At 40.0% G+C, this 26,470-nt stretch overlaps 2 protein-coding genes and 1 long non-coding RNA gene across 3 annotated transcripts in view; all 3 read right to left on the reverse strand.

The window, feature by feature from the left end:
• Positions 1-11,767, reverse strand: part of hcn2b (hyperpolarization activated cyclic nucleotide-gated potassium channel 2b) — a 43,574-nt gene extending 31,807 nt beyond the window's left edge. Inside the window, exons 1-3 of the mRNA XM_083559052.1 lie at positions 10,778-11,767; positions 7,265-7,688; positions 236-397 (exon numbers count right to left, since the gene is read on the reverse strand). Of these exons, the coding sequence (XP_083415178.1) occupies positions 236-397; positions 7,265-7,688; positions 10,778-11,721 (1,530 nt within the window). The 5' untranslated portion in view covers positions 11,722-11,767. The remainder of the gene's footprint in view (positions 1-235; positions 398-7,264; positions 7,689-10,777) is intronic.
• A 3,271-nt stretch (positions 11,768-15,038) lies between these two features.
• On the reverse strand, positions 15,039-20,780 carry bsg (basigin; the record flags this gene model as incomplete). Its single annotated transcript, XM_083559550.1, has 8 exons — positions 15,039-16,324; positions 16,447-16,526; positions 16,614-16,638; positions 17,775-18,045; positions 18,387-18,526; positions 18,660-18,745; positions 19,521-19,687; positions 20,382-20,780. Coding segments are annotated over 7 exons (1,149 nt in total), but the record flags the coding sequence as incomplete, so codon positions are not given.
• A 304-nt stretch (positions 20,781-21,084) lies between these two features.
• LOC310735376 lies at positions 21,085-25,227 on the reverse strand. The gene is made up of 2 exons (XR_014536271.1): positions 22,945-25,227; positions 21,085-22,899 (listed from the first exon to the last, which is right to left on the reverse strand). It is a non-coding gene; the product is annotated as an uncharacterized lncRNA (long non-coding RNA).
• Between the last annotated feature and the right edge of the window lie 1,243 nt (positions 25,228-26,470).

Below are 26,470 nucleotides of genomic sequence, written 5' to 3' on the forward strand. Positions count from 1 at the left end.
TTGCCGACACCTGAGCATAAAATCTGTGTGCGCTTTTCAGATATCGCATTCCACATTTAGTCCCCATTTGCTGTTATAATGAGCTCCACTCTTCTGGGAAGATGTTGCACTAGATTCTGTGGATAAATAAATAAATTCTGCTTCTCGTTTTCCACTCCAACAAAAAAAAAAATGACCTAATAATCTTTGTAAAAATGATTCACACCCGACGATCAATTTTATAAACCACACTTACCACCATCTTGTTGAGGGAAACCCAGCAGTCAGAGGGAAAGTCTTGCAGCATGGGCACCAGGAACTGAAGGCAGCCATCCCAGTGACACAGCAGCAGCATCATCCCGATCAGGTTAATGATTCTCATGACGGCGCTCGCAAGGTCATAGGTCATGTGAAAGATCTGACAGGGAACCGAGAGTAAGAAACGTCAGTGTCAGAGCTCAGGGAGGAATCAATTATTATATGGTTATTAATACTGATGAACGACATGAGCCTTCTTGAAGCTGAAGGAGCCTGAAGAAGGCATGTCCTGCCCAGGAGACAGTGTGATACAAAGTGAAGAAGGCAGAATCTTGTCACTTAAGTTTGAGATTCATACAGACCAGGGAGTCAAACAATACATTTACATTTACAGCATTTGACAGAAGCAATTATGCAGGGTGACTTACATTTTTTTATCTCATTCATACAACTGAGCACCTACTGGGTTAAGGGCCTTGCTCAGGGGCCCAGGAGGGGCAACTTGGTGTGGCTGGGATTTCAACTCCCAGCTTTTGGAGATGGTGACACAACTGAGTAATTAAAGGTTAAGAGCCTCGCTCAGAAGGGATTTGAACTCATATCCTTCTTTATCCAGATCCTAACACTTTAACCACTGAGCAACCACTGAGCAACCACTGAGCAACCACCTCCTACGATAGGAACATAGAAGATAACTTTGTAATTAGGTTGATATACTTATCAAATAAATAAATATCATAAATATTTAAAAACCCATACCATAGAGATCCTGAAGGTACTTTTTGAACATCTTATTCCACATTTAGTCCCCATTTGTTGTTATAAAAACCTCCACTCCTCTGGGAGATCCCCTTCTAGATGAAGATCTTCCACTCCAACCCATGTAAAGCAGATCTTCATGGAGCTGGCTTTGTGCACAGGGGCATTGTCATGTTGGAACATATTTGGGTCTCCTAGTTCAAATGACACCTTATGCCTTATTTATCACCTTATTTCCCCTGCAGCACATTTACAGCACATCATTAATGAAATATGTGTATTGCACTCATTTCTGCAGAGCTTTTCGTCAGTCTGGCAACTCATTGGAAACCCTTCAGCCTTCTGAACAACTTCCCAAACCATTCTCAGGACTAACAAGCTGTAAAAACGCTAACCATGATTACCTGCTCAAGGTATTGAGATTTCTGACAGCCTGACATCATGCTAACATTCTTCAGAGTGACGAATGATATACAAAAGAATGTCTCTTAACATGAGCAGGGTGAAGAGAAGCCATGGTAGCAGGTGCAGGAGATATAATTAGGTTAGTAATCAAAGCTCATGCACAGTGATAAGACGAGCACTCAAAGCCGAGTCAGCACAATCAGATAGTCTTCATAACCGTATTATTGTCTAACATAAGATTTGAACTTGTGATCAAGAGTCCAATGGTTTAACCCATGAGTTTCCACCTCCCTACTAAAAATAACCCAAATATGGAGGCTGCCTTTACTGATCAAATATCCTCCCGGAGACAATATGAGGAGGAAGCGTTAAGAGGAACCAGACTCAAACTGGAACCCTTTTTCTCATCTGGGTGACACCGGAAGAAAATTCATTATAGTTCCATCATTGTTGGAGACTTGAGTGTAAATCCTGCCTGTACTTAACCATTGTAGCAGAAATATTCATATTAATTCCAGTCCAAATCCATCTTTATAACTGGTCATGTGGAGCAATCCTCCAGTGAGTGGATTCCCTTTGAGGAGAACTTCATCAGCCACTCAGAGCATCAAATCATCATTAACTACATCACATTTATATAACTCAGCACCTATGGGGTTAAGGGCCTTGCTCAGGGGCCCAGGAGTGGCAGCTTGGTGTGGATCCAAAGTCCAATGCCCCACTCTCTTGAAGAAAGAGTTTGGTTTGATGATAAGTTTGGTTTGATCCAAAGAAACAGTTTGGTTTGATGATCTTAGAAGAATCGTAACAAGTCTACAGATTGTTGACCGACCGTATGGTCTGTATTTAGGTTCCTAAACGAATCAAGAGTTTCCCACACAGCACTGTGATTTAATCCACTACACGTCTGTGTTTATAAAAATATACATTACTGGTTAAGGGATTTCCTGTGCACATTTCATATGCATTTTATTCCTGAAGCTCCTTCTATTGTCACCACTGGAGCTTATTATACATTACAGTTATAACCCCCAGGCTTCTAAAGCCGACATGCCTGGACAATCTTTAACAAAAGCCCCCGGGGGTATTAACAGACCACCTCTCCTGCTCGTTTGAGACCATCATTGTGGTTTCTATTCATATGTAAAGTAAAAGCTGAATACAATAGGCAGAATGTTCCATCACAGCAGCTCTGAAGAGCGTTCTGCAGTGACGAGAGGTGAAGGCTCATGAATGAGTTAAATGCCTTTTCTTTCCTCTGATGCTGTTGGCACTCGGATGAATGACAAATTTGGATTTATTTTATAGATAAAGGAAAGGCAAAGGAGTTCAGACGCTTTGTACGCTGGAGTCACTTTAGATGGATGTTTCTGTGAACTAAAGTGGAATAGCCTAAAAAACAGCAGCTCAAGGACAGGAACTTCAGGACGTTCTCTCTCCCTGAGAGAATGATATAGAAGTGAACACATTTTGGTCCTAAGTATGAAAACTAACGATAGATCAAGACTATGCCTAAGAAGTTTGCTAAAAAAAATTATTAATTAATTAATAAATAAATAACATGCAAACAGATACAATAATAATAATAATAATAATAATAATAATAATAATAATAATAATAATAATAATAATAATATTCAAATGATTATTATGGCATTATTATTAATCCTATAGAACACATTCCAGAAGAGACAGGAGTGATGGGAGCACTGCATTACTGTGCATGGAGACTATTGTGAAGGTGATAATGTGGGAATGTAGATAAATAATGTAACAAAGTATTTGGTGTAATTAATAGAATACATATATAAATATATATATATACAGTACAGACCAAAAGTTTGGACACACCTTCTCATTCAAAGAGTTTTCTTTATTTTCATGACTATGAAAATTGTGGAGTCACACTTTTGGTCTGTACTGTATATAGTGGAGTATTATTGAGGGACATAGTGGTACAGTGATAAGACCAATGGACTTACAAGTAAAAAAGGTTGTGAGTTTAAAGCCCTTTAGCACCACACTGTCACTTCTAAACCCCTGAGCAAACCCCTGAACCCTCAGCTCTCAGGTGTATAAATGACATAATTGTAAATCACTCTGGAGAAGGGCATCGACCAAATGCAAAGTGTAAAAGGTAATGTAAATATTGACTGCATAACACACACACACACACACACACACACACACACACACACACACACACACATACACACACACACACACACACATACACACATACACACACACACACACACACACACACACACACATACACACACACACACACACACACACACACACACACACACACACACACATATACATTACATTACATACTATTATACATTTGTACATTTGCAACTTAGTTTTTGTGTCTTTTTAACTAATTTATGTTTTTACAATTGATGTTACGCTGCTCACAGAGTAAGAATTTCATTGTATGGTATAAACGACGCATAATACCACTGTACATGTGTAGGACAGATGGCATAAAGGTGACGTTGGAAACCAGTGCGTTTGTAGTTTATATACCTGAAGCAGTAGTATAAATAGGTCGCTGTCGAAGAGGTAGATAGTGTGCGATAAACATTTACATACAGTATATATGAATGAGAATATTCAGCTGGGCGTAAACGAGGGACATGGAGGGAATAAACAGACCTGCTGCTCACCACCACTTCACACTAGCAGGGTTTTGTGGATAATGCATGAGAATCTCAATAAATTAGAATATCATTAAAAAGTTGATTTATTTTAGTAATTCATTACAAAATGTGAAACTGGTATATTATATATCTGTTCATTTACTGTATCTGTACTCAATACTTGGTCACTGCTCCTTTTGCTTTAATTACTGCCTCAATTCTGCATGGCATGGAGGTGATCAGACTATGGCATGGAGGTGATCAGACTATGGCATGGACGTGATCAGACTATGGCATGGACGTGATCAGACTATGGCATGGAGGTGATCAGACTATGGCATGGAGGTGATCAGATTATGGCATGGAGGTGATCAGACTATGGCATGGAGGTGATCAGATTATGGCATGGAGGTGATCAGACTATGGCATGGAGGTGATCAGACTATGGCATAGAGGTGATCAGATTATGGCATGGAGGTGATCAGACTATGGCATGGAGGTGTTCAGACTATGGCATGGAGGTGATCAGACTATGGCATAGAGGTGATCAGATTATGGCATGGAGGTGATCAGACTATGGCATGGAGGTGTTCAGACTATGGCATGGAGGTGATCAGATTATGGCATGGAGGTGATCAGACTGTGGCATGGAGGTGATCAGACTATGGCATAAAGGTGATCAAACTATGGCATGGAGGTGATCAGACTGTGGCATGGAGGTGATTAGACTGTGGCATGGAGGTGATCAGACTATAGTATGGAGGTGATCAGACTATGGCATGGAGGTGATCAGACTATGGCATGGAGGTGATCAGACTGTGGCATGGAGGTGATTAGACTGTGGCATGGAGGTGATCAGTCTGTGGCACTGCTGAGGTGGTGTGGAAGCCCAGGTTTCTTTGACAGTGGCCTTCAGCTCATCTGCATTTTTTTGGTCTCTTGTTTCTCGTGTTCCTCCTGACAATACACCAGTGATTCTCTATGGGGTGATTATTATCTGGTGAGTTTGCTCTAATCACACCAACACAATGGTCATTTAACCAACTTCTGGTGCTTTTGGCAGTGTGGGCAGGTGCCAGATCCTGCTGGAAAAATGAAATCACCATCTCCATGAAGAAGGTCAGCAGAGGGAAACATGAAGTGCTCTAAAACCTGCTAGACGGCTGTGCTGACCAGCAGATGACACGATTCCACAAACCACCACTGACTGTGCAAACTTTACACTGGACCTTAAGAAGCTTGAATTCTGTGTTTCTCCTTTCTTCTTCTTCTTCTTCTTCCAGACTCTGGGGCCTTTCATCTGAAGAGACGACTTTTTCCCACTGAGCAACAGTCCAGTCCTTTTTGTCCTTTTCCCAAGTAAGACACCTCTGATGTTGTCTCTGGTTCAGCAGAGGCTCGACATGAGGAATGAGTCGGTTGTAGCTCATGGAGACGTCTGTGTGTGGAGGCTCTTCAAGCACTGACTCCAGCTGCAGTCCACTGTTTGTGAATCTCCACAAACTCTTGAATGAGCTTCGTTTCATCTTTTTCTACCACATTTTTTCCTTCCATTCAACTTTCCATCAATGTGCTTGAATCCAGCAAGTGGATCCAGTCTGTAAACATCAGCTTCTATAGTGATGATCTTTTGTGTCTCATCCTCTATGTGCAGGGGGTCAATAATCGTCTTCTGGATAACTGTTGAGTCAGCAATTTTTCCCCATGATTGTGGAGCCTGAACCAGACTGAGACACCATATAAAGACTCAGGAAACTTTTACAGGTGTTTGGATTTAATGAGCTGATTACAGTGTGACATCACGAGTCTCCAATATTCAACTTTTTCACAATATTCTCATTTTCTGCAATACTGAATTTTGGGTTTTCATCAGCTGTAAGTCCTAATTATCAAACTAAAAAGAATAAACACTTGAATTAAATCAGTGTGTGTGTGATGAATCTATATAATATACCAGTTTACATTTTTTTTTAATTAAATTACTAAAATAAATCAACTTTTTTAAAGATATTCTAATTCATTGAGATACACCTGTACACACGGAATTTACCTTTTATACCATTTTTATTGTACATTTTTGAAATTAGAGATTTTACCTGGGCAAAAAAATTACCCAAATAAAGAAAAAAGAATTCAAAACATCTCAGGCAATACGCTGACCATGTGTGTGTTTGCCTGATTTCTTTGTACTTTAATTAATTTACTAAAAAATCTATAAGATTTGTAGTTTTTGAACTTGTTATTATAAGTAAAGTTTTTCAGAAACAAAAAGAGATTATCCTTGCAATTATTCAATAATTATGCAAAATGCTAATTACTACTACCACCAAAAATAAAATATATCAAAATTATATATACAGTACAGACCAAAAGTTTATATATATATATATATATATATACAGTACAGACCAAAAGTTTGGACACACCTTCTCATTCAAAGAGTTTTCTTTATTTTCATCTTCAAAGTAGGCATCAAGAGAATGCCAAGAGTGTGCAAAGCAGTAATCAAAGCAAAAGGTGGCTACTTTGAAGAACCTACAATATGACATTTTTCAGTTGTTTCACACTTTTTTGTTCTGTATATAATTCCATATATAATTCCACATGTGTTCATTCATAGTTTTGATGCCTTCAGTGTGAATCTACAATTTTCATAGTCATGAAAATAAAGAAAACTCTTTGAATGAGAAGGTGTGTCCAAACTTTTGGTCTGTACTGTATATATATATATATATGTTATTGTTATTATTATTATTTAGACAAGAATTGTAAATTTTGTCCACCCATGTGTAGAACACGCAAAATTCCAGACAGACTGTGAGCCAGAGATCGAGTCTCATTCAGGAGAATTCAGGACGGACCCAGAGCAACAAAATCTCATTTTTAACCGTATCACAGCAGGAACAGGAACAGTTTCTTTCCCCAGGCAATGTTCCTAATGAACACTTAAACACTCTCCCCATTGTGCAATCAAATAAAACATATGTGCAATACCACTTTTACTAAATCTGTACTTTTTTGTGCAATAATATTCTGTTTATTTTCGTTATAAAAAATGTACAATAACTTTTAATCTTTTTTTAATATTTCGTTTTTTTATTTCCTTTTACTTGTGCAACTGGAAGCTTCTGTCACCAAAACAAATTACTTTTAAGTGGAAACCAACTGGGCAGTAAATACTGTGATTCTGATTCTGATCTCCTCATTGCTCTTACCTCCTCCCACTGGTGGATGTAACGGATAAGTCTGGAAAGTCTCAGAAGCCGCAACAGACTAAGGATTTTAGTGAAGCGCACGATCCTCAGCGCCCTCGCCGTCTTGTAAACCTCCGAGTCGATGCCTTTCTCCACAATAAGAAAAATATAATCCACAGGGATGGATGAGATGAAGTCTACTACAAACCAAGTCCGCAAATACTTCTGCTTGATCTTTTTGGGGTCCAAAATGATTTCCGTGTTGTCCTCGAAGACGATGCCGGTGCGGAAGTTGAGCACCAGGTCCATGAGGAAGAAAGTGTCCGAGACTACATTGAAGATAATCCAGGGGGTGGTGGTCTCCTCCTTGAAGAAGGTGATACCGACCGGAATGATGATCAGGTTGCCCACCATAAACATCAGCATCGTGAAGTCCCAGTAGAACCTACAGGGAGGAGAGACAGAAACACAGGCCTATAAAGAACTGTTTTGAATAGAATCACATTTGAAAGGAGGTTGTGACATTTTTTTGTGCTCCGGACCCACAGATAACAGAAATGTGTGAAGACAAACCGATTTGCTGACTCGAAAAGATGACACGAAGGCCAAAAGTTGAAGATCACTGAACAGACTCACTGAAACGATGATTCAATGAGCAGCTCAAATTACAGATTTATTTATAACAGCATTCCAGGAAGGAGCAGAATAACTGTCTTCTGACACAGACTTTATCACTTACTAAACACATGTACAGTGCATCCATATATATATATATATAAAACACACTGTGGCAATTATTTTGCCGAAACCCTGCGTACATGACGTCATAAAAAGGGCACATGCAACCAAAACATCTCAATCAAACAGATATACAGAGATTCTGCTTCTACTAATAGAACTGCAGTCAAAGAATTTGCAATCAAATATTATTAATACCTTTTTCTTTTAAATTTCTGGTGCTTTCTAGATTCAGGTCTACACTGGTTTGCACACTCTAAATAGCTCAAAAACCGGGACAAGCTGCTAAAAGCTATAAAGTGTTGAATTGTTTTTTATGTTATCAGAGCGCCGGCTCAGAGCCGCACGTCACAGTCAGTGTTACTGATTATTTCAATATTTACCTTTGCAATACTGATACACTTTATTGCCAACGATTTGTGACCACCTGACCATAAGATTGCTGCGTGCATTTGGGAAAAGATATTCCAGTCTCCATTTACTGTTATAATGAGCTCCACTCTTCTGGGAAGATGTTCCACTAGAATTTGTGGAGAGTTGTGCTCCTTCAAACTACAAGGGTGTTAGTAAAGTCTGTCCTCTACATCTGCCTCTTTCACACCAACTACCTGCATGTCTTCCTTCACAACATTCATAAACCTCCTCCTTGATCTTCCTCTTTTCCTCCTTCCTGGTGTCTCCATCCTCAGCATTCTCCTACTGATATACCCCATGTCCCTCCTCTGCACATGTCCAAACCATCTCAATCTCACCTCCCTCACCTTGTCTCCAAAACGTCCTACATGCGCTGTCCCTCTAATAAACTCATTTCTAATCCTGTCCATCGTCGTCACTCTTAACAAACATCTCAACATCTTCAGCTCTGCTACCTCCAGCTCCACCTCCTGTCTTTTACTCAATGCCACTGTCTCTAATCCATACAACATCTCAGGTCTCACCACAGTCCTATAAACTTTCCCTTTCACTCTCACAGATACTCTTCTATCACAAATCACTCCTGCTATCACTCTTTTCCACCCACTCCACCCTGCCTGCACTCTTTTCTTCACTTCTTTAACACACTCTCCATTACTCTGCACTGTTGACCCCAGGAACCTGAACTCCTCCACCTTCTCCACCTCTTCTCCCTGCAACTGCACCCCTCCACTGCCCTCCCTCTCATTCACACACATGTACTCTGTCTTACTCCTACTGAATTTAATTTCTCTTTAGGTCTTCTAGTTTAAGTGAAGAAAAAAATGCCATTCCACCAAATGCACCCAAACTCGTCTTATTCAATTATGTGACTCCAACTTTGTGCTAACAGTCTGCAGAAGAACCGCATAGGGCTGGAAATGTGTCCAAATACTTTCATCCATTTAGTGTGTGTCAGGAGGCTAAAGCTTTCATAGAACAATCATAGCTTTTGAACAATTCCTAATTGCTTTTTTTTTGCTGTGTATCTTCCTGACTATTATTAAAGAGCTCAAATAATTTTTTTAAGAATCACAGCTTTCAAATGATCCAAGAAGTGGGAATTATTTGGATATAATAAAAAAGCTCAGTACCTCTCAGCGGCTTCAGACGTCTACACCTCAGCGTGTTACCTTTCTGTTCATTAAGACTGGAATTTTATTTGCTTGAATGTGTTTGGAAGAGTGTAGGTGGTTAATGAAAGGGGACAGAGATAATTCCAGGGCTCATAAATGTAAATAAACTCATAAAGAATGCATGATGAATAATCAGTTTGTCTGCGGAAACACGGACACAAAACAGCAAACATAATAGCTTCACTTTCAGGATTGTAAGATTTTGCAATATTCTACGGGTGTATATTATAATAAATAGAAATGAGTACAAGAATAATTACCAAATAGTACAAAAAAGCTGTCATACACACCGACTCATATGCGTGACATCATTTTATTATTTTTTTTAAGCTTTGTATATATCTCGCCTGTAGTCCCAATACATCTTCTCCCTGACCAAGGTCGGCACAAGGACATACACAGCCAAGGTGTGGCAATGGAGACTCCAACAGGGACGTCCTCTTTAATTGTTTATATTTATATATGACTTTATTGATGAGCGATGACGACATGGTGCTGTCCCTGGTGCTGAAATCGTGTCCATCCCTACACCGTGATCGCGCTTTAATTAACGCCATGGGCTGCGTCCCAAACCGCATACTAAATACTATCTCAAAATACACCACCACCACCACCACCACCACCACAGGTTTCCATAGTTACTGTAGGTGGCGTACTATTTTTTGTGAGACTATTTAGCACTTGACTGAATACCAGCAGCCCGTCGGAATTTACTATTATTATTATTATTATTATTATTATTATTATTATTATTATGATTCGTCATGCAGATATGGAGAATAGTGAGGCATTTGAAGTTTAGACAAGAACTGCTAATAATAAAGCACGAACGCGTCTAATGCCTGACTTTACTGTCTCTTTCCTCCAAAGCTAAGCCCTCATGGACCCATATCTAGAAGAGAAATTACTACACGCACCTTCTACTGATTACTGATTCATGCCCGGTTTCTTCTCACCTCATCATTTCCTTACATGCGTTCAGTGCAAACATATAGACATATATCCCTGAAAATAAAAAGTTCAGCTAATGGAACCAGCCCGTAGTTTCCTCCTGTATGTGAAGGATTTGAGTTGGATATTCGAATAGTTGTTTTTTGAAGTTCTGTTCACATTAAACGGACGCACATAACCAGGGACATGAGATTTTTATTTGTTTGTATGTTTGCAGGTATGAGTTTATATGACTTATAAACCCTACAGAAAATACCTGAAGTCACTGTACGGATGGATGATCCAGTTCCCGGCAGATTTGACCCTCTCCTGCTCTTTCTCCACCGCTTTCTGGCTCCCGAACATGCGCAGGGAGAATTTGTTGACCCCGGGCTGGAGCATGGAGCTGAACTGCCGTTGCATGTAGGTCTGACTGTCCCTAGCCTCTCCGTCCTCCGCGCTCATCTGTCCGTCCTCGGCCTTGGAGAGCTGCGCGGTGCTCGAGCTCGAAAACGCCACTCGAGGGTCCTTCTTGTCCGGTTCGGCGGCCCCGGTGCCGGCGGGCGTAATCGAACCGTCCATGGTGGCGAAAGGGCACGCGCTGGGAGCTCTTCTCTCGTCAGGTGTGATCGAGCCACCTGTCTGCTTCTCCTGCTTGGAGATGAGTGAAGGCGAGCTCGTGTCTCTCCTGCAGTCTCCGTTCGCGGCGCGTCTCATGCCGACGTCGTCCTCCTCCTCCTCCACCACCACCTCCTCCTCTTCCTCCACTTCCTCCTCGACTCCGTCTTCTTGCTCCGCATCAGCACTGGTGGCTGAGGTTCTCGTGTCGTCGTCGTTGCTCGCGAAGCTGAAGCCAAAGCCGAACCCGCACGCGTCGCCCTGGCACAGAGAGACGGGCACGCGGTCCGAGTCGCGCGGCGCACGAAGCTCGTTTGAACCGCCGGCGCTGCTGGTGGAGGTCTGGGTCTGCGCTACTCCACCTCCTGTCGTCGAGCTCCTGGTCGTGGAATGGTCGGTCAAGCCTGCGCTCTCGGCCCTCGAACGTCGCTCGCGTCCGCGGTCTTCGTCGCCGTCCTCCGCTTCGTCCATTGCGCCGAAACGGCTCAGTGCACCGGGTGGAGACTGAGGGTCTAAAGGCGGAGACGCGACAACGCGGACTGACGACTTCTCCCCGACGACACCGACTGTGGAGGAGAGCCCGCGCGCGCGGCGCGTTGCCATGGCTACAGCGGCATCCGTGCACTGCGTGCGCAGCCACGAGCGCCTTGAGCCCAAAAAACAAAAAAAACCGAGCTGTTCATCAAAAATATATTTACTATAGAATAAGAGAGAGAGAGAGAGAGAGAGAGAGAGAGAGAGAGAGAGAGAGAGAGAGAGAGAGAGAGAGAGAGAGAGAGAGAGAGAGAGAGAGAGAGCAACTGGTGCTAACAATGTAGATCATCATCATCAACATCATTATATTTATTATTAGTAGTATTTTGATTTACAGAACACGAATCGAGTTAAATTTTTAATAAAAGAGCAATAAAAGCGCATCTGCTGCCACCAGGATACACAATAGAAATAAATAATAAATAAACAATGTATACAAGTGAAGTCAGTTGTATATTAATAATTAATGTGTGGCTGCTGAATTTTCTGATTTAATGTAGAAAATAAAGACCCTCTGATCAGAGCCATGCTCAAACACTTATCCACACGATTCTTGAACCAAATGCGTCACCTGGCGGGGAGCAGGAAAACTGCATGTTTTATCTGGCTTGGGGTCTGTGGCCTGAATAATGCTGCTGCTGCTGCTGCGGGTTCACTGAACACGCCTTCATACAGTGCAATAAGGAACGTGTTTCGTGGAAACGTGCATCATATTCTTTTAACCAGAATCATTTATTTGATTGGATCAATCCATATTATAAAACCAAATGTACTAAAACACCTGAATTACACTTGTAATGTTCATTTTCCCTTCACTTGAACTAGAAGACCAAAACACGTTCCAGCACGTCAACGCCTCTATGCACAATGCGGATCTCCTTTACATGGGTTGGAGTGGATGATCTTCTGCTAAAGAGCTCTGACTGCACCCAGGCCTCCTCACTTTCTCACCTACACCCCTGTGGCTGAATGAATCTCCACAGCATCGAGTGGTGGTTATTATGAGTAAATGGGAACTAAATGTGGAATGAGTTTTTCAGAAAGAAGCACAAGATTTTGGATAAAGACCTGTAGTCACTGTAGAAGCATATTCCTGCTAGTGGCTGATTGGAGCAGATCTCAGTCTGGCCCATCTCCTCTGAACATTCTCATCAACAAGGAGTTCACGACATTGCTGAACCTTGACCTGACCAACTGAAGCAACCCCAGATCAAAACACTACCCCCACAGGCTTGTAGGATATGTAATAGTTATGATGACTGCATCAATTCATCCACCTCTTTTCCTACCCTGAGGCAGCCATCACTTTGGAATAAGTTCAACACTCTGGATCTGTCTTAGGCCCGATGTTTTTATATTCTGTATGCCGTCTCTGGATGCTACACAGGTGAGACGAGAGAGATCAGCTTAACAATGTTGAGGAACGTGTAAAGGACATTAGACAGTGGATTCCTGAAAACATCTGCTTAACTCGGAACAAGACAGAAGTTCTTTTACTCATGTGAGGATCTCTGGATGGTGTTTTTTAATCTCATCAATCATCAGGATCTCCTTCTTTCACCTTAAAAATGTTGCAAAAATTTAAAAATATGATGTCGTTACAGGATGCAGAAAAATTAGTTGATGTTTTTGTAACATCTGGATTAGACTACTGTAACGCTTTACTGTCTGGGTGTTGGAGTAAGTGCAGAAATAAGCTTCAGTTAGTTCAGAATGCAGCAGCAAGAGTATAAAATACTACTGCTGACGTATAAAGCACTTAACGCTCTCACACCACAGTATCTGAGTGAACTTCTGTACCAATGTTCCTCTTTACTGCTTTTCTTTCTCTCCCCATCCCGAGGCATTCTGAGGTTGCTCCAGCCCCAGTCACGTCCAACCTCATGAAGATTGTGGACCATTTGGACACTGGACCTCTTTGTTTAAAGGCTCTGGCATGAAAAAGCTCATGTTGAGCTATTTTATGAGTTGATCAGTAGCTCCTAGTTTTATAACCACAAATGACTGTAGAAAGAACATCACTCATAATCACACACTCCAGTGCTCATGTTAGTTCTCACTCTTCAGTGTTCTGTAGTGTTTAAAGACTATAATCACATTCTTGATGTCACCCAGATGAGGATGAGGTTCTGCTTTTGAGTCTGGTTCCTCTCAAGGTTTCTTCCTCAGAACATCGAAGGGAGTTTTTCCTTCACCACAGTCTCCATGGTGATCATCAGGGATAAATAAACATCATTCACTTTAACTGTTAAATTCTGTAAAGATGCTTGGAGTTAATGTCTGTTGTGAAAAGCGCAATAGAAATAAACTTGAGAATATGGTGCTCCTACTTAGATCAAAAGGTGCAGACTATTTGTTGGTACCCTGAATAATGAAGACTACAGCAGGGGGCAGAAGTTTATCTTATAAACTCCAGTTATGGAACAACCTTCCAATCATTGTTCGGAACACAGTCTCAGTGTTCGAGGCTGAAAACATATTTAGTCGAGTCTTTATTCAGTAGGTGTTTGTGCGGTAAAGGATCAGATCTGGAGGGATCATGGACAGGGTTTTGATAAACTGGAATTTTTGGATGCGTCGTCTCCTCTATCACACCTTCACTCAGGTTTGTTGACTGTGGTCTCTTATCCCATGTGTCCCTCATGTCTGTGTTACCTTCTGGCTCTTGCTCAAGAACTTTGAGGTTGGATTTGGGCGGTAATATCAACAGTCTGCTAAAATAGTTCAGGATCATAAACAGTTCTGCATTTAAGCGTCCATCACTAAAGAGTACACCTCATTAATGATGGAACTGTAATGAACAGACAGGATGATGGCTTTCCTTTTGGAGTTCTCTTAAGTCTGAGAGTTTTTCCTTCACCACTGGTTAATTGATTAGCTGTTTTGAGACAATGTTTATTGTTAAAAAGCACTACAATAACACAAATGAATTGAATTCAGACTCCACAGACCACATGACCTCCTCTCACTGCTGCAAAGTCCAAAGTTCTGCTCCCTATCAAGTAGAGCCTCCCTGCCCTTCATAAACCACTTGTGTAGATCTCTATTAAACATGTTAATGGGACTGAAAAAACAACAACAATATTTTGGATTCATTTCAAAGTGATTATTTTTTATAATTGGAGCAATTAGATAAGAAGAAGAGCAGGGGGTCTTTCCAGACAGCGAGTCAGTAAATCCAAAGCCAATTTGAGTGCATGTTAAGTGATCAGGATCAACAAACCCGTTCGAGGATCTATGAAACATAAAAAGTGCATACACAGGGATTCCTCGTGCACAAAGTCACTAAGGAATAACGGTGACATGCAATCAAAGTTTTTAACCACAGAAAATATCACGTAACAGTGTGACGCGTGTGTGACGTGATCGACCAGGCCAGACTGACGTTAAAATCAAACCAAATAACTTTATTAAGAGTGTGCAGGTCAGTAAAGCATACTGTAAAGATTTTCTAAGGCAAAATAATTTACACCAACTCAATACGTTCTTAATATTCAGCATGCCTTTGAAACAAAATGGCACAAGTTCAGTCATAATTTTAGGTACAGAACAACTTCTGGATTTTCTTACAGGGAGGATGAATACTCTCAGTGTGGGGGAAAAAAAAACACTTCAGCTAAATGGCACATGTACGTATTCAATAATTATGGTACTAAATATTCTGCTTTATTCTGGATTAGTACTGTATAATCATTAGAATTATAAAATGGCAAACTATGCATGCTTGGTCCTCATCGATGCAGGTTTACTGCTGCCATCAAACTCCAACATTAGCATTAGGACAGGACAGTGGCATTCTGTAGTGAACTAGAACAGTGCAAGTCAATATACGGCAACAGCATGTCGTTGGATGTGTGCTGCAACGTGTTAATATATCTAGAGCTAAAAAATTAAGCATGTATGAAAGGAAAAAAAAAAAAAAAAAGAATGTTAAGGCTTACAGGAAAAAAAAAAATGAAAAAGAACTACACAGAAGAACGTTTCAAACCATTGCTTTGGACATCAAGAATAGCGGAACACACTGAACCTCTGCACATCCCATGCTGCAAAACGGAGATTTTATATAGATAGAGATTTATATAGGCTTTTAGAATATATAAAAAGGTACTACAATAGCCTGGTTATCAAATTGTTCTCAAACATTATTTAATTCAGAGCTGATTTCTGAGGCAGGATGGAGCTGATCACACTTTTAACAGTTTGGTATCCAAGCTAAAGTTGTGTGGCACAGTAGAAGAAGCCAATAATAAAAAAAAAATCATCAATTAATCATTCTCACATGAGTTTCACTATAACACACTTCTACAGCAAGATTACAATCATGCATTTAAACCAGGCCCTCCCACAACTGCCCCTCCCTGCCACACCACCAAATCCTAGATTTTTAAATTTTTATTTTTTTTTTCCCCCAAAGAACACGTTCGCTGGCAGCACAATACAGAGAGCAGGAATACTTAAGGAAAGGAGAGGGGGGGAGAGGGAGAGAGAGAGAGAGAGAGAGAGAGAGAGAGCGCGCAATCAATATCTCAGGACTTTTGCACTCGAGCAGAAAAAAGGTTACTGAAAAGAACAAAAAAATATTCTCAGAGCGAGAATTCTCAACGATCTTGAGGAGCCACAAGACAACTTCATGCTTTTCTTGTATCTTGGTTAGTAGTCATCATCAGGATACCTGGGCGTGGAAAGAAAAACAAAAAGGACGATGTTTTGTATGTGATGTGCTTTGAAAACGTTTGATCTCTGGAAGATGTTTTGGAGAACAGCGTGTGGTGTTTTTGCTTCGGGACGACTTACCTCTTCATCTCGTCTCCTCTTAGTTGGAGTTCCTTTGTCTGACGTTCTTGTCTTTGTGGTTTGTTGCAGAGTTGCTCTTCCTGAAACACAATGTGTTTCCTCTTTAATATGCTTGGGAGTGGGGTTTCAATAAACATTTGAAGTAAAAAACTAAAGTTGAGACTTACAGTGGAGCTGCTCCAGAGTCATCGTCTACAGTCAGCAGGAAGAGCACATGAGAAAGTGGGGAAAAATTTTATTTTTGTATGAGACTTAAAAAAACACCAAAAAAAAACAAATCTGATTTTATAAGTAGAAAATGTAACTATCAGATGACTGGCTTTTCTATATTATATGAAAGCAAAATGTAAACACGCAGCTTAATGCTTGTCTACCATTATAAATTGAGAATATCTAATCAATTATTAACCTGTATCAATAATTCAAAGATAATTATACAGGTTAAGTGTGGAATAACACACTTATTATCCCATGCACAATGCAGTTACACATGCATCATAAAAAACTCAACAAATATGAAACCCATAGTTTTTTTTCCCCCCATGCAACCTCAAAATGCTCCATATGACGGACAACCTCAGCCCATCCCTTTTAAACTCCCACACTCCTCATAAACACTGTCCCTGAGCAGTTAAAACCGCAGTACACCAGCGCAACCCATGCAATGAGAGTTTGATGCAGAAAGCATGCACAGCGATATCGCTAAACGTCTCCTGAGCCCTAAAAATGGGACGTGTTATTTAACCTACACACACGAGGATGAAACCAAATCCAGCCTGAGCGAGTTCGGCCTTTTTCCAGCCCTTTCATTGTATGTACTTGGAATCAAAACAAATTAGAGAAGTTTTTACAAAAGGTGTTTTTTTTTTTTTTTTTTTTTACCCGCACCCAGACATTTCCCAGGAACCAATGAAAGAGCTGGGAGCTTGTCAACGGTTCTATCAGCAGCTACTCTAAGCCAGGGGAAAAAAAAAAAAAAAAAAAAACACTGTACAGGGGGAGAAAAAAAATAACTGCTCCATGGTCCTAGTCTGGCGAAAACCACTTCAGCCTGACATGCAGTTTTGAACACTTACCACAACGTAAAAGCAGCAGCGAACAGAGAAATAAACAACGTAAATAATAATACACATACCCAAATAAAATCACTGCAAAACAAATACTTTTCCAAAACAATAAAACACCAACAAATGAAACAAAGTTGGGCATTTAAATACATTTAACAAAGAAAATAAATAAATAATCTGATCACTGAAAACACATACATTCATTGTACATTCAATGGGCTGCAAGCAAAGTCGCTTAAATAAAAAGGGACTGGGACGTACCGTCGGTAATCTCGTCAGGCTTTCTCCGTTTCTCGTAGATGAAGATGATTGTGACGAGGGTGATGACCTCAGCCACAATGCCTAGGAAGGGCCAGAGAGCAGCCAAGCGGCTACGTACACGTAGGTTGATCTTGGCGGTAGCTGGTCCCAAGTCGTTCACCCCGGTGCAGTTGTATTCGCCGGCATCCTCATTATTCAGGTCGCTGATGATCAGAGAGGAATTGTAGGGGGTGCTTTTGATGGAATACTTTTCAGTGCCATTGCTGATGCTCTGAGTGATGTAAAAGAATAAAAATGTGTTTGTATAGGAGTTCAGAAAGGTAACATGAGCAACCTAAACACTCAAAACCCTGTATAAAAAAAATTCAACTGTACGGCTGAAGTAATAAATAAATAAAAAATTCAAAGCTAATGACATTAACACTTTAACGCTTCTAAAGGATAATCGCGAAAGCTAGCCATAAATGCTTTTGAAAAAGGCGCATGCGGGCTCCGAGTAGCCTGAAACCCCGCTGCGCTATCAAAAGTTCCAGACCGTGTAAGAACTTGAAACTTTTCAGACTGGACAGAAATCTAAATATGTAGTGTAGATGCTGAACATTAGAGCTGTACCATTTTGACATCTCCCTCAGAGATCCTAACCCAGCTCCAGTCGGTGGCAAAGGGGTAGCTGTGGAAGTCGCACGTCAGCACCACCTTGTCGTTCTCGTTAGCGTTCTCAGAGTGCTTGTGGGCTGTGATATGAGGGGGACCTGCGGCAACAAAACAGCATTTCATTGATTCAGACAATTGTTAAAATCTCCAAATCTGGCTGCAGAAAGTAAGAGTTTCATAAACGTTTAAATGTCAATGTTACAAGACAAATGTTCCAAAAGAAATTCATACTTTTCACTTCGATGAATTCTTCAGCTGGTGAAGTGGACAAGAACACACAAGAATACCTTCCAGAGTTGGCCTCGATCTTTGGAATACTGCAGAGAAAAAAAAAACAAACAAAAAAACAAAACAATTGACAGGGTTTCTAGAGGTTTCACCAAGCCAATTTTAAGACTAGAGACCTTTTTAAGATGTTAAGAATGAAATGTTAAACCCATATCATGACATCAAAAACACACAAATACGTTATTAGCAACTGGCCTTAACCCCTCAGGTCAGGTATCACTAAACTTGCACTTACCCATAGCTGAAAAATACAATTCTTTTTTTTTGTTTTTTGTTTGTGGTACAACCCAAAAGAAATTTGTGCAAATAACAGAAAGCTGAATATTTACCATGTATGTGGAAGTACCCCAAAGTTTAACATTTTCCCAGTTCAAATTGCAATTGTCAGATTTGTCCTAAACAAAAAACTAAATGAGATTAAGCCTCGGCAGACTAAAGCAATGGTAAAATCTCTCTGGACTTTTGTAACAGGGCACAGCACAATATTCCCACTTGTTGAGGTGAAATCAGATAGAGGGAGGAAAAATAAAAACAAACTGCTTCCACTTGGCACATTGCAATCGCATCACCACAGCTACAACATTCATGTCTATTGTAATCCAATGAAGGAATTACAGTCAGTGTTGAGGCGATTGAAACCCTGCCAGCACTGGTCTACATGCAGAGCTGCACACCAGTACAATCCCTACATAATTGAGGTAAGTCCTTACACAACTTACTGCATAGAACTGCATTTGGTTTAGGATCTTTTATATAAAGCATGTGAGTGAAGCAGTGTGGGTTGTATGTGTAATGAGAACATACGTGTGAACTGTGTAGAGCTCTGCGCTCTGCTTTTTGGTGCTCTCGATGATCTTGCCATTTTTTTTCCAGTGGGTGCCTGTGACTGGAGATGTCGGGTTGGTAAAATTACAGCTTAGCGTAGCAGATGTCTGGTTGAACACCTCTTTCGGATCAATCACAATCACAGGCTCTGAAAAGACGCAATAAATACTGTTACCAGTTTTAAATGAAAACCCTGATTAAAGTCACCAATCGATTCAAAAGCTTAAGATTATATAAAATAAAATGAAATAAAGTATGATCTAAACTGTAAAAGACGCCTACTGACAAACCTTACTGTAACTTAGCCCAAATTATTTAGTTCCATAAATGTTTACTACACAGTAATAAAACAGCAAATACAAAAACATTTAATAAAGAAGAAAATGGGTTAAAAAGGAAAGATAATACTAGGACTATAAATTGCATGGAAAGAAAATGCATTGAACAAATACAACAAAGATGGGACTGAGGGAATTCAACTAGGAAGTAGACTGGAATTCAGGAAATACTCAAATGATAAACATGTTATTTTAGAGAATTGCAAAAATGAAAAAATTAAAAAGATTACTTTACACCATTATATTCCAATGCCTCGATTTGATCTTAAGAAATAATAGTTGGTTAATAAAAATAAGGATAAAATATTGGAGAGCCCTGAACACCATTCACATAATCAGAGATAGCAGCACATTGGGTTTGCTAACTGGGGTAACGGTAAAGACTGCGGGCTGGTCTGTGGTGGAAGGGAAGACACAGGAGGAGCAGTAAAAAGGGTAAAAAGACAGGAATCTAAAGGGCTTCACATCCTCTAATTGTGGGCTGCTGCTCCTCTGTACCTCACCACTCACTTTCAAGCACAATAAGATTGGCCTGTGAGCGGATCCACTTGACTTTGGGCAGCGTCACCAGGGCATTGCGGTCGGGGTCGTTGGACGCGCGGCACTCGTACACGCCGGTGTCGTTGAACGTCAGATTGTAGAGAAGCAGGGTGCTGGCGCCATGCTGGATGTAGGTGGTGTTGATGCTTAAGCGCTCGTGGTGAACTCCTTCAAAGAGCTGAGAAGTCGTCTCATTGGGCTCATTGCCCTCTATAAACCACCACTGCACCTCTGGGATTGGGTTCCCTATGACGTCGCAGTGCATTAGCACACTGTCACCTATCACTTTGGTCTGAGACAAGGGCGACTTTATGAAGCCCGCTGTCCGCAAGATGGATTTTTTGGATTTAGGGCAAGCAGTTCATCAAAAGTGATTAATAAGTGATGGAAATTATGGATTTAAAAAAGGCAACAAAGAACAAAAAAAAGAAGATAGTTAGAACAAATAAGGTAATTCAAAGAATAACAAAGCTAGTTAGGTTCCTGACATTAATGAGTAGATACTGCAAGATACCCAAATCAATAACAACTAGAACATAAAAAGTTGAAAACATTTCTGTGTAAACACTGACAAGTAAAAGAGGAAACCTAGAAGGATCTCAACTGATGTAACACGACATACTTAAACGTCTAATGAATAAAAAGTCACATTCTTCCAACGATTCTTTTGAGGGGGGATAAACAAAGCCTGTGCGCAAAGGCGGTTCCATGTAAACCCCTGTGGAGAAGTTTCAATGGAACTCCTCAAAACAATATACAGAGTAGTCCAACCTGGTAGCATGTGCATGTGTGATTTGTAAACAAACTAACATCAATGATGAGAAGGCCATGATCATGAACACGAAAACGGAACCTGACTTAACTAACTATAAGAATATTTTAAAAAAAAGGATATCAAGTATATGTTCAGGATTTCACAAACTTTAGTCCATAAAGTGCATCCTTTCAATACTAGAGCACCGAGTCCACAAATGTTTGGTAGAATGTCACTATTTTAATCAACCCAACGCAACTGGTGAACCCAAAAGCAGCCGATGTATGCGATTGAATATCGTGTGGCCTTTAGGCTGGAATGAGCTGCATTTGTTTGGCCTTTAATAAAGGTTATCTTTACATCACTAACAGTGTAATGTCAGCCAAGCCTAAAGCCTCAAATATAATTTTAGCAAGTATCTGCTCATGTTCAGATTTTTTTTTTTTTGTGAAGGAATTCACTTAAAGTGTACCAGTCAAAAAATAACAACTATACTCCTCATACACTACAGGCAACAAGATTACTGGGATACCTGAGTCTTAGCAATATGTGGTACTTGTTTGGAACATCTTTGTATTCGGCTATTAACTTGAGTAATTAAAATGAATATATAAAAAGGCATTGATGCAAATCATTTATTTTAGTTCGTTATCATTTATTCCATTTAACTACACATGGAGCACCGTTTCCCCACGGACCATTATTACTGACGCACCGGCCGCTGAGTTCTTGACCGCTCTGGGGTCTCATTTATAAACTGGCACAAAATGAGGTTAGAAACGTGTGTACACCACTTTCCACGCACTGGTTGTGCACCCTGTCCCCTTATCCCCTTCTGTGTTTCCACGTTGCGTGTACGGTGGACTAATTGGTAGAATACTTGATTAGTAAAATAAATCGATAGCTGCAGTCCTTTTTTATATATTGATGCATTTCAGTTTTCCTTCACTTAAAATACAAGACCCAAACCTGTTCTAGCATGAAATTGCCTCTGTGCACAAAGAGAGCGCCATGAAGATCTGCTTTACGTTGGTTAGATTTGGTGGAAGATACATAAGAACATAATTGAATGCTTTACATGGGCAGGACTGGAAGATCTACTGCTAAAGAGCTCTAACCTCAACCCTAATGAAGATTAATTTGAATGCTCACTGCACCCCAGGCCTTCTCACCTCCCATACATAAGTACCTGGAGACAAATCTCCAAAGAGTCTAGTGGAACTTCCCAGAAGAGTGGAGGGTACCATAAGAGCAAATGGGATGTTAAACTATACCATTGTTATGTTCAGGTGTTCACAAACTTTCAGCAATAGTGCGTTTGTGTGATTATAATAAAAAATAAATAAATAAACGCTAACAGGCTCGCCCTAAATAGAGGCCAGAGAAAACATTATTCTGTAATGTCTAAAACTGCATATCTAACTGATCTCACCAACATTTATGGGAACACTGCGAGCTCAAAGTCTGTGGTGCACCAGTGAACTTTTCAGTAAAAAAAATTTATAGGATTCCAGGAACTTTAAATGAGCATCATCCCATTATCATGGAAAATATTAAAGGGATGGGGACAATGGTTGTGTTCTTACAATAGGTGTGGAATGATGGAGGGGAAAAACCTGTTTTAAATGAGAAGCTTGTTTGACTTCTTAGGATCAATGTTCAACAAAAACCTTGCACACTGGAAAAAAAAACCTGATTGATTTTGGGTTGCTTGGTAAAAATCAATCTTAACACTTAATAATAATGATGATGTTTCTTGGCAGCTGAGCACGACCCCGGGAGACCTATTAAAGTACTTAGAATAATGAACATTTAGGTTTTTTGCTCCCTGGTTGATATTCCTTGGTGTTTGTGATCATTGTTATGATCTTGTATGAACTTGCGATTCCATGCGAGTGACTACCTGCAGGCTTGTTTGTTTCTCTGTAATTTGCATGGCAAAACTGAGTGACAGACAAATGCAGAGATCTGACAGCATAAAACGCACAATACAAACCGGATTTCGCATATACACAAATTATTTTTCAGAACGAACATTTATCCCTACAGAGAAAAAAAATATTTAATGAAACGTAGGAATAATATTTGAATAAGATCCTGTGCAATAATCTCCTGCCACATTGCCTTTTCCCACAATCCAAAACAGAAGCTTCATTTTTGGAGACATATGCCAAATAAAAGCATCTAAATTTGTCATTATTACAGTTTTTTTTTTTTTTTTTTTTAAACTAAAACCATGGAATTTATTGCTTTACAGCTCGGTTGAAAAGTACAGGATGTTCCTCGACTGCTTTGTGCAAATCTCTGAACTGCTCATGTGAACAAAATGGCAGTTGCTATGGCAGCCATGATGCCTACACCGGATCACACTGGATCCATTCAGCTCGGGATAAATACCTGCGTGATCTCGTTAACGTCGTTTCCCCAGCCTGTGCTGAGCCGAACACAAGAAGTCCCATGGGGGGTGTAAATTTTAATTCTGATTTAGAGTCTTTACAGCATTAGCGCTCGTGTGTGACTGTGTTGGTGCAGTCCACTCAACCTTTACCTGTTAGTATAAAGCCCACACAGTTCCTGAAGTGACAGATGGGGAAAAAACAACTGATGCCAAAAACAAACCCATCATGGTGTCATCTAACAGCAGTGTCTGGATTTGAGTGTAGATTTACCTCAGTGACAAAACTCACGCACACACCCACCCCCACATTCACCCTGCCGTGACCAGGTTCTATTTCTAACCGTGAACCCGAGGCTCATTAGGGGAGGATTAACAGGTGCTGATGACATTCATTTATCCATCAACACAATATACAAACATGTAACATTTAAAACCACTGATCATTTTCCAAAAGTAATATTTTACATAGTGATTCAACTCTCACAATATGGAGTATCTTTCGTAGTGTGGATTTCTGCACCATGTCCATCCACAGGGTTGGAAAGTTATAATGAGCTTATGTTAAATCCTTTCCAGACCAAAACCTGCCTGAAAAGAACATCGTCCATCTGGTTAGTCTGATCACAGCGCTGTCGGTTTAATCTGGTGAACCCCTGTTTACACCAGGTTTGGTTTTTCGGACACATTTAGCGAATAAAAACTTGGTTCGAAAGAATAATAGGTCATAGATTAGAACATGAAAAAAGATTAGACCTTCATCACATGAATCATTAATTTGGTAAACCCTAGTTTACACCACTGTTAAACCAAGATCATGTGTTTGGTTTTTTTTTTTTTAAATGTTTATCTTACAGATCTTTTACACAAAACGATATGATGTTATATATTTAATCAGATATAAGTAAAATATTTCCAGAAATACGTGTGCTGGTTAAAGACTGGTTTAATCCGGTCTAACAAATTATATAAATATTAATCAGAAATGTATAATACACAAGGGGTTGTAACCAAAACACTCAGAAAAAGCGGAATTTACACATCAAAACCTGTTCAGTTAAAAAAATCGTTTAGTAAAATGTGAACTATTACTAGCGCACTAACTCACCAACGATAATTATTCACGATATGACGTCACAGCGATGTTATAATGTCGCGAATTAAACCGACTAGCAAGCTAACAAGCTAACAGGCTAACTGGTTCACGCCAACCAAATGAAGTGATCTAATTAACGCGAGAAAAGCCTCTAAATCGAAGAAAAATGTCAGGTTTGGTGGTAAATATTACATTTTGCACATATAGAATAAATTATTTCGATGTCAGGACAAATTTCCTCACAGAACAAAACCGAATCGTCGAAACAAAACATGCTAATATGTAGAGTGTAGGCACCAGGCTTACCTGTCTCCGCAAAGGCCTGCTGAAGACTGAATAAAAGAGCACTGAACGCCCACAGCAGACGCATGCTGGCTCCTCTGCGATTCTCAGGCTTTTAACGGGAATAAAACCTAATGAGTGAGTGTAAAATAATCTGAGGGGAATAAAATAAAGCGCCCGAGTCGAGAGATTGAACGCGCGGTAGCAGTGTGTTCCGTCTTCTGACCGCTTCGGCCGCTTGTCGTCCTCTATTTGATCCTGAGGCGGACGAGAACGCGCGCTCGAGAACGCGCACGTACGCACCCCAGCGAGCGTCTTTGCGTCACCGGCGCCCGGAAGCTGCCGAGAACGCGGAAATACGGAAATAAATACACGTGTAAAACAAAATAAACAAACAAATAATAATAAAATAAACAATAAACATATGTTAATGTAAAATAATAAAGTGAATGTTGAATGAATTTCATGGCCTGAATTTGATTTGTGACCGTTTGTATAGACCAAATGATAGATAGATAGATAGATAGATAGATAGATAGATAGATAGATAGATAGATAGATAGATAGATAGATAGATAGATAGATAGATAGATAGATAGATAGATAGATATTATTGCACAGTATTGCATAATCATTGTTAAGTGCAGGTGCTACCAGAAATGCAAAATTGTAGTAATTGTGTAAATTGATAAGACCAGATAAATACGCAAATATATGTACAGTATGTAAAATATATAAGTTGATAAATGGACAGCAAAAAAATATTAAGGCTATGACAGTGGAAATTGTGTAGAAGCTGGTAAGCAAGTACACTAAGAATAAATATAAACATATATACACTAATCAGGCGTAACATTGACATTTTAACTTTATGAGCAGTGACGGGAAGAACACTGATTATCTCTTCAAAATGGCACCTAATAGACAGTGGGATATATTAGGCAGCAAGTGGACATTTTGGCAAAACCACAGATCTTGTGGGCTGTTCTGGGTTTGCAGTGGTCAGTGTCATGGGTTCAGAATCAGAAAAACCTTTGACAAGTAACATGGGTTGCATGAACAAGGAATTTGTCATGGTGTGCTAATTCCCAAATAATATGATGATGATGTAATAAACAAGGATAAACATTGACTGTACATTTTTTGCAGGAAATGTAAAAGTGAGGCAGTGCAAATGATATTTCCCAAATAAATCCAAAGGTGCAGGGATGCAATATAGTATGCTTTGCTGATTGTGTTAATGTAACATATAGAAATGCCAGTGTGCGGTTCAGATGAATGTAATGGTGGTGTTTATGGAGGCTGATAGATGATGGTGGGTCTCTGGTATTGTTGTTGAGGTTTCGTCATGCCGATTTAAATAAATTATTTGTGTGGAAATTGTTTGTTTGTCTGAGTAATTATTAATCGTCTACATTACTGTAAATGTTTAAGCTAAACAGAAGGGATTTTGGAGACAGAAAACAGATTTTGTGCAACATTCCAGTTTATAATCAACGAATCTCTCACGAATGATATTTAGTC

Source organism: Silurus aristotelis, assembly GCF_946808225.1.
Source record: "Silurus aristotelis genome assembly, chromosome: 13".
Classification (NCBI taxonomy): domain Eukaryota; kingdom Metazoa; phylum Chordata; class Actinopteri; order Siluriformes; family Siluridae; genus Silurus; species Silurus aristotelis.